The sequence below is a fragment of the Dunckerocampus dactyliophorus genome, chromosome 14 (genome assembly GCF_027744805.1).
Source record: "Dunckerocampus dactyliophorus isolate RoL2022-P2 chromosome 14, RoL_Ddac_1.1, whole genome shotgun sequence".
In the NCBI taxonomy this organism is placed as follows: Eukaryota; Metazoa; Chordata; class Actinopteri; order Syngnathiformes; family Syngnathidae; genus Dunckerocampus; species Dunckerocampus dactyliophorus.
The window spans coordinates 12,168,103-12,176,972 of NC_072832.1; the positions used below are offsets into that span (position 1 = coordinate 12,168,103).

The 8,870-nt window shown below is 37.6% G+C and overlaps 2 protein-coding genes across 12 annotated transcripts in view; both read left to right on the forward strand.

Moving 5' to 3' along the window:
• tacc2 (transforming, acidic coiled-coil containing protein 2) overlaps positions 1-2,386 on the forward strand; it is a 50,576-nt gene extending 48,190 nt beyond the window's left edge. For all 11 annotated transcript variants that reach the window (XM_054799744.1, XM_054799736.1, XM_054799741.1 and 8 more), the window contains 2 exons: positions 381-501; positions 1,481-2,386. In XM_054799744.1, coding sequence (XP_054655719.1) covers positions 381-501; positions 1,481-1,546 — 187 coding nt within the window. In that variant the 3' untranslated portion in view covers positions 1,547-2,386. The remainder of the gene's footprint in view (positions 1-380; positions 502-1,480) is intronic.
• Positions 2,387-3,205: 819 nt separating this feature from the next.
• On the forward strand, positions 3,206-6,340 carry mplkip (M-phase specific PLK1 interacting protein). The gene is made up of 2 exons (XM_054799755.1): positions 3,206-3,571; positions 3,896-6,340. The coding sequence occupies exons 1-2, from the start codon at positions 3,251-3,253 to the stop codon at positions 4,004-4,006; spliced, it is 432 nt and encodes a 143-aa protein (XP_054655730.1). The 5' UTR covers positions 3,206-3,250; the 3' UTR covers positions 4,007-6,340.
• The last annotated feature ends 2,530 nt before the right edge of the window (positions 6,341-8,870 follow it).

The following is an 8,870-nucleotide window of genomic DNA, read 5'->3' on the forward strand; positions in this document are numbered from 1 at the left end:
TGGCATTCTAAGCATCATGGGAACTGTAGTTCCTTTAGCCATAAATTGGCCACATCATTGTTTAAGCCGCAGGGTTCAAAGCGTGAGAGAAAAATTAGCAGTAATTATGTCACGTTATTGGTGACATAGCCATATTGTACTAAGCATCCAGGACGGAGACTGCTATAGCCCTTTCCAATATTGCAATAAGTCTGACATTTATGAAAGAAGGATGAGATTTATGATGGTTCCGCTTCTTTTTCTTGAATTTTTATGTAACGTTCTGAATTCTTCCACCGGTGAAGTGTTGGACACAAGCGTTTCCGTTGAACATTTAATTGCTTCCGAGATTGGGGCTTTTCTACCGTGAGATGTCTTCTAGAGGTCTTTTGTGATTCCAGGGCCAATGCAGAGATAGCTCAGGTGAGGGCCAAGTCCAAGCAGGAGCAGGCTGCCCACCAAGCCAGTCTGAGGAAGGAGCAGATGAAGGTGGACTCACTGGAGCGCACATTGGAGCAAAAGGTCAGTCAGATTAGTCCTTTATCTGGCAAGAAAACACATTTGGTAACATAACGGTGTACAGAATGAATCCCACACAGCTTAGTAGAAACAATGTTTCCATATAGTATACATATAATATAATATATAATATTAACATAATATATAAATGAAAGTAATTTATATAACAATATTTGAAATAAATATTTTCTAATGCATATATATATATTTTAAATAGAATTCGGGCTCAAAAATACCATACTTATGATTCAATACGTGAAGAGGATACATTTTGAATGCCTATGTATTTCAATTTGTACTCTTAATAGTCTGTTACGACAGAGTATTCAAGTAATCGGAGATTTCGAGAATATAGTCGTAAATTTACGAGAATAAAGTTGTAAATATACCAGAAAAATCTCGTAATATATACGAGAATAAAGTCGTACATGTACGAGAAAAAACTTGTAACTTTATGTTACAGGCATTACCTGAGACAGCTATGAAAAGCAGGGACTTATGTGACCTTTGGCCTTGGGCATGTGGAGGGAGCGGGGTAAGGAAAGCGGAAGTGAGAAGGGCTAGACTTGCTTATCGATGCTCAGTTGCTGTTTTGCTGCCACGTTATAAATGAAAGATTGCCTGAAGCAAGAGGAAAGTTTCCTTCCTTCCTTCCTGAACAGCTATGCTCTATTTTCCCTCTGACACGTAATATTCCGACTTTGTTCTCATAAATTTACGACTTTATTCTCGAAATATTACGACTTTTTTACGACTTTATTCTTTAGTCGAACGATGTATCATATTATTATTATCTATTAATATATATTAGACACTTTTTATGGTTATGTACAACTTGGACCTCTGAATTTTACCCATTAAAGCAGTGAACACGGCAGGCTCACGCCTCACGATTCACCATCTGAGGTCCTGGGTTGTAAATGATCACATTGCAAATGTTTTAGGCTTTATTATTGCTTCTTGACAGTGAAATGTTTTACAGAACAAAGAGATTGAGGAGCTCACAAAGATCTGCGACGAGCTGATCGCCAAGATGGGAAAGTGCTAGCAGCCAATCCGGTTCAATCCTACACAAGCTTTGTTCACCCAAAACCAAAAAAAGATGTTGATCTGCTTGTAAAATGAACAGGAGTAGGAATATGTTACCACTCTTCCAAGAACTCATAAAGCCACACTGGGCTTGAATTTTCTACTGACCTTGTGTAAACAGGATCCTCTTAATCATGCTGTATATTATTGATGTGTTATTGTATTGTACAGTGTCGGGTGTATGGTTTAAAATTTTAGAAACCGCACCATGTGATTAATGAGTGTGTGTATGTGTGTGTGAGTAAGACGGCGAGAAAGAGCATGTGATGATGGGAATTTCTTGTGGGTTTAATGTTGTTTATGATGTTGCCATGACAGCCACTGAGGGAGAAGACTGTTTACCTACTCCTTGTGATGCCTCCTTTGAGAAAGGAGCCGCAGATACTTTTATAGAGTGATGCAGCACTAAGAGAATAAAAAAAAAATCACTATAGCTTATTGCATGCAAGAGAGAAAGAAAACCTTGTCTGTTTTGTATACAATGTAGAAAAGACTCATTCACATTTTTACGTGCCCACTGTGTAAAACACAGGTGACTATTAATTTGTCACAGTTATTAACAGTTATTGTGCTTCTCCTCATGTAACTTTGTAGATACTTGTCATACTTTGTCATAGCTGTGTTGATCAGATCATGGGACTTTATTTTTCGTATTTTATTTTGATATAAACAAATTGTGGCTGTATTCAGATGTGTCCCGGTCCTGCTTGGGTGGTTGTGTCACACTGACGATTAACATGTCTGCACAGCTGCTGTACAGCATCTGCTTACAAAGTGCAATAAAAGATGGCAATACAAACCAGAGGGTTCACACTGGTTATTTCCTTGAGACTGGAATAAATACAATATGATCGAAAGTGATGACTCAAACATCTTGCAATATAGCCAGTTTGGATTATTTGATAAAATAAATAAACACTCAAATCCTTATTTACTGTATTTGAATTATTTAGGCACATTTGCATTTTGTCTTGAAATCATATTTCATGCCACTCACAATTTCTGAATAAACTGCAATTTTGCATTACATGAAGAAGTTTTAAAAAACGCAAATACGTTTCTGTTTCATTTTTTTTAGCTGGCGGTATTCATATTTTGGTTACGGTTTATTTGTTTCAAACATGCTCAGCAAATTAAGTTAAATTGAGGAACATCACATGTTTACCCTTGCTCAATGCATGTTTGAAAAGGAGTAGGAAGAAGCAGAATTTATTTAATCCTACCCCTTCTCCAGTTCTCAGCAATTACTGATAGTTTGTTCACTTCCTGTGTTTAAGTGTTAACATTTTGTAATTGAGAGAGAAAAAAAATCGAGAATGTTTACCAACTAATAAATGGTTTATAAAAATAATACTAAAATAATGCTTACATAAATAAGTAAAAATAAGTAAGTGATAAATCAGAAATGTGATTAATTAATAATACAATATGATAATAAAATACATTGAAATACAAATATAATTATATAAATAGACAAATTGCATAAACGTTCATAAATAGATTATAGATAAAATAGATTATAGATAAATAAATACTACTACTACTACTACTAATAATAATAATAATATTAATAATAGTAAGCGATGAGTGGCGCTGCAGTGACAAACGAAGAGCACTACTTCCGGTTCCGGTTCTCCATCCGGTTAACAAATTGACAGCTAAAATGGATCGACTCCCTGCAAGACCACAGTTGAATGACAGTTTCCCCTCCCCGCCTTCATGCTGGGCTCGTCCCCCTTACAGGGGCCATCGAGAAGCTTCTGCCCGGGGCTACCCTTCGTACTCACCGACCTCTCCCATGTATTCCCCTGGTTCTAACCGTGGACACTGGGGCGGCCCTCAAGCAGGGTCCGGTTGTAGAGGACGGGGTTTCGGAGGGTCTCCGGCGGTGTTCGGCAGCGGGGGTCGCGACTTCGGAGAGAGGACGCAAAGACGAGGAAACCGTTTTGAGTGGCCGCGAAACTTCAGTCCATCAGCTTCGAAGGTGCAGATAAGTTAAAAAAAAAATGGCGCCTGGTTTACATATTTGACTATTTGAGAGTGAATTATTATTTTCCTCAGTCCAATCACCAAACAAAATACTAGAGTATAAAAATACGACATTTTAACGTAAGTGCTACATCTAATATATGAAGATGATTTCAAGTACATTTTAAACACAACAGGTGAGCTAGCCAATCAAAAAGCTCAAATAGGTCAGGTGACCTTACGTTAAAGTAAAACACCCTTTTAAGACACCTGACAGATATAATTATGGATATGATGAGATATGTATACAGCCCATTCTGATGTGTATCGTTATTTTCAGGATCCTTCTTCTGATTCAGTGGAGAAGTACTTCAGTCCGTCCATGTTGGAGGATCCGTGGGCAGCGCTGCAGCCAAAGGAGTCCCAGACATCAGCCAACAACAATCAATGAACAACAATAATAATATCCGGCAACAGGAAGTAGCTGGTAGGTTCCTGATTAATTCAGAAATCATTCCATTTGATTGGTGGCTATACAGTAAGTCATACCTCTTACAGTATGTGCATGTTAATGCACTGTATATCAGGGATTTGGGGTACAAAAGGCCTTATTTGTGGAAATACAATACCAGGAAAGACTTAGTCTGTTCCTGATCAATCCAAGAATCAGTTAGATAAGATTTTGCAAATAATGTGCAGAAGTACCCAGGTTTTATGTATAAATGTATACATTGTCAAACTACAACAGGAAGTAGCTAGTCTATTGTTAAGCAATGCAAGAATTCCCTTTTAGTGGATGTTTGTAGACATCCAGAGATGGATGGACATGGAGATAATACATGTTTTTTGTATATGTTCATACATTGTTTTAGGTTTAAAAAAATACTTATTCGTGGATATAAAACCGAAGCAAAGAATTGAATGCAAGAATCAATGATTTTGATAGGATGTTTGTTAATGTGGTGCAACATAATGAACCTTTATGTGTATGTATATGTACTGTGTATTTTGGGTCTATAAAGATGTCTAATTTTAAATGTTTGAACATATTACAATTGGATTATTATTATTAAAAAAAAAAAAACTTGTTCGATTTATTTGTCAAGTTTGCGGGGGCACTTTGATATTTTGTAAAGTAACACACATTGGGATGTCACGAGACACCCAACTGACAAGACGATGCACGACATTGGGTCTACAAGAACGAGACAAGACAGGATTTTAACATTCATTTTAAGAAAAGTCTAAAGAAAAATCTGACTGGACGAACAAACGTTTTTATTTAACTGAGTCACAAAACAATGCAGGTGTGTTTTTAAAAGTTTATCGCCCCACAAATTTACAATAAAGGATTGTTATTGTCAGCATTTTTTTGACTAAATAAAGCACTAATGTTATAATATTTAATAATAATAAAATATCATAATAATGCAATATTTCCTTTAACATATAATCTTTGATTTTAAAGTTGTGGAACTGCCGTTTATATCATGCTTTTTCTCACAAGCAATACCTACTGTCTATAAAACATTTGCAGCATTTCTTGATATGCAGGCTTTTCAACTGTATTAAAGAGCAGCATTTTTTTTGCAATGTGTTAAACCAGTGTTTTCCAACCTTTTTTTATTGTGTACCCCCAGAGCCTTTTTGTCATACCATGAGTACCCCTTCACTCATATGTGTTGATAATTCTCCAAAAGTAGAATGTAACACAACTTATGATTTTGGCACAGGTTATTGTCTCCCTGGGGAAACTCGTTGTAACGCACACAGTCCTTTTCATTGTCTGGCTTAATAGAAACGACTGAGAATATTTACTTGTGTTAGAAATTAAATGTTTCCATGTACCGCCTGCAATTTGTTCAGGTACCACTAGGGGTACGCATACCCCTGGTTGGGAATCACTGTATTAAACCACACACTGTGAATGCACACCATTTTCCTGTAGGTGCTGAAACCAATGTGTAGAGTGAATCCTTTTCCTGCCGTTTTGGAGGTCAACGACAAGGAAAACAGATGCACATGTTACCGACACCAGACTATATGGAATCTGGACCAATAACACAGGTTACACAGGCTGTGGTGCACTGTGTAACCAGTAAAAATGAGTGTAACAATGGAGAGAGATCAAAAGTTAGCACCTTCTCATGATTGAGCTCCTTTATTAATCAGCGGTGCATGGCTAAAGCTAACGCGCCAGTCCCGCTACTGAATCACTCAGCACCATGACACACCATCTGCTGGCGTAAACATGTCATTACACTGTCAAAATGGAATAGTCCAATACATCGGAAATAGTAGTTGGTAAGATTCAGTTATTAACCAAAATTGTTTGGGGGTGCCTGATGAATTTACAGTTCTGCGTGCAGCATTTCCAACCTCCTACACAGGCACATGGCAATATATGCAGGCGGGCAAAATTATCCAGTTCATTTTCATTAATTTATTTATTATCTATTTATTTGTTTGTCTGTATTTATTTATTATCTCACTATATCTCGCAAGCTCTCGAGACACCCTTAGTATATGCTAAGAAGTTACATATGTTTCAAGAAAAAAACTGCATCTCCGCTTTGCAAACTTCTGTCTTTGCCTTTGCCTTTTTGGCTTATGCCCTGTGTCTTTTTGTTGTTGGACTCTCAACATTTCTGTATACGTTTTTACTCCTGTGGAGTTTATTTTGCATTCAACTTTTTTTGTTCACATCTGATTGTGTTGCCTCTGCATCTTGGGATCCAAACACCGGCTTATGCCGAGTCATGACAATTTCAACTCTATGCTACTAAAATGACTTACCGGTACTTTTTCCGCAACCTAATTTTCTAAAAATTAAAAACTTTAGTTGTTGTTTTTGTTACGACTTGAAAATCTTTTTTCTTTAATATTTCAACTTTATGCTACTTATTTCCCCTCAAAAAATGTTTTATTGTGGTAAAGTTATGTCTTTTCCTCATTAGATTACAACTTTCATCTCAATGTTTTTAGCTTTTTGCTTCTAAAATTACAGCAGAGTTTTTGCTGTTTGCTTTTTTTCTGTTCTGTTATTAAATATTTTTAGAATGTGCCTCGGGCCAATAAAAAAAAAAAAACAGCTGCAGGCTGCACCAGTGCCCCCCAGGCCGTGCTTTGCACACCCCTGCCTTAATGCTGTTAGTGTGTGTATAGCGAGGTTATGCTGTGTGGAATGATTGCAGTCAGCGTGATACAGCAGGGGGCCTGAATATGCCAACATAACTACACTGCCTGACCAAAAAGGGTTGCACATTCTAATATTTCACTGGACCGACTTTAGCTTTTATTTTTTTCCACAAACGTTCTGCAATGCCACAACATTTGTTTGGGGGTGTCAGAAAACCAATCAGGTTCTGGCGTGTCCACCATTTGCCCCACGCAGTGCAACACATTTTTTCACAGAGTAAATCAAGTTGTTGATTGTAGCCTGTGGAATGCGCTTCACTTCACTCTTCTTCAATGGCTGTGTGAAATTTTTGGATTTTGGCAGGAAGTAGAACACGCTGTCATGGGCACCGATCCAAAGCATCCCAAATATGCGCAATAGTTGACATGTCCAGTTCCTATGCTGGCCATGCAAAAACGGGCATGTTTCCAGGAATTGTGTACAGATCCTTGCAACATGGGGCCGTGCATTATCATGGTGCAACATGAAGTGATGGTCGTGGATGAACCTGCATATACTGAACCATCACCCCACCGCCACCATGGGCCACTCCATCCACAACGTTGACATCAGCAAACTGCTCACCCACACGCCGCCATACACTCTGTCTGCCATCTGCCCTGTACAGTGATAACCGGGTTTCATTCGTGAAAAGAACACCTCTCCAAAGTGCCAGACTGCATCGAATGTGCCCACTCGACTCGGTTACGATGACAACTGCATTCGAGTCAAAAGCCTGATGAGGATGACGAGCATGCAGAAGAGCTTCTCTGAGAAGATATCTGACAGTTTGTGCAGAAATTCTTTGGTTATGCAAACCAAGTGTTGCAGCAGCAGTCCAGGTGGCTGGTCTCAGACCATCTTGGAGGTGAAGATACTGGATGTGGAGGTCTTGGGCTGTTGTGGTTACACGTGGTCTGCGGTTGTGAGGCCTGGTGTATGCACTGCCATATTCTCTGAAACACCTTTGGAGACGGCTTATGGTAGAGAAATGAACATTGAATTCATGGGCAACAGCTCTGGTGGACATTCCTGCCGTGTGTGCAGTGTGTGTGTTTATTTGTATTATCTATTAAAACATATAAGAATAAAGAATTTATTTACCCCTAAAATACACATAACTCATTTTATGCACTGTAAATGTATCTTTACATCAACGAAACTACATGCAAATCCTCTCTTATTAATAGTACTATTATTTTATTTTTTTAATAATTGTTTGTGGTTCATATGAGCCAAAACGGATTTATACTGCAAATAAACATATATTTAAAACTCAATCAAATCAGCCGATTTACTTTTGGTTACTGCAATAATGACCAGTTCTATTTGCAATAAACATTTGGTGGATATCCTGATCATCAAGAAAAGCTGAAAAAAAAGTCACTATAACGCCGAATTCCTAATTTTTTTTTTTTTTAATAAATCCACAAATCTTATTAGGATTAAATAACATAATTTAATATAACATAATGCAATATAAAGCTGTATAACAGAATATAATAATAATATGTAAAGTAGATAATATGATTTTTTTGTAATAATAAATGTAATAAAGCATATACAAATAAATACAAATTATTAATAACATTTCTTTATAAAAGTCAGTCTACAGTATTTAGAATGGCTTTTAAGAAAAACCTTTATTTCCAATCATGTAGGTTCACACAATCACCACTGGGTGGCAGTCTAACCACACTCTTGACTTCCATAGTGCCTCCAATCATCTACCACTCTTCAAATTTCAGTTGACTCTGGACTACTGCTTAGGTTGCCAATTGTGATATTTCCCCTTATGTAATTGCTCAGCATGTGCAAAATCATTTTCTTTCTTTGACTCTTGCAGGTGTTGCCCTGTAGGGGGGTATACACTGACCCCAAACCGTGAGTTTTGTTGGCCTGCTCAGTCTGCTGTGTCTCCTCATGTCCACAGACAGCTAAGAGATTGGCAGCAAGTCAGCACTCATTAGCTTTTTTGGAAAGATTTCTTTAATGGTTGAACATAAAGCCTAAAAAAAAAAACCATCCTAAAAGGAAGTAATGGAGGTGAAAATAATCTGTTTCAAGGTCAAGCCGTCCCTTTAGTCTTATTAGCGGTACAGGCGATGTTCCTGAGTAACATTTGAACTTGAAGGAC

Coding starts and splice junctions, on each gene's coding strand:
- mplkip (XM_054799755.1), top strand. CDS start 3,251: ATGGATCGACTCCCTGCAAGACCACAGTTGAATGACAGTTTCCCCTCC. Junction 3,572..3,895: donor TCAGTCCATCAGCTTCGAAG/GTGCAGATAAGT, acceptor CGTTATTTTCAG/GATCCTTCTTCTGATTCAGT.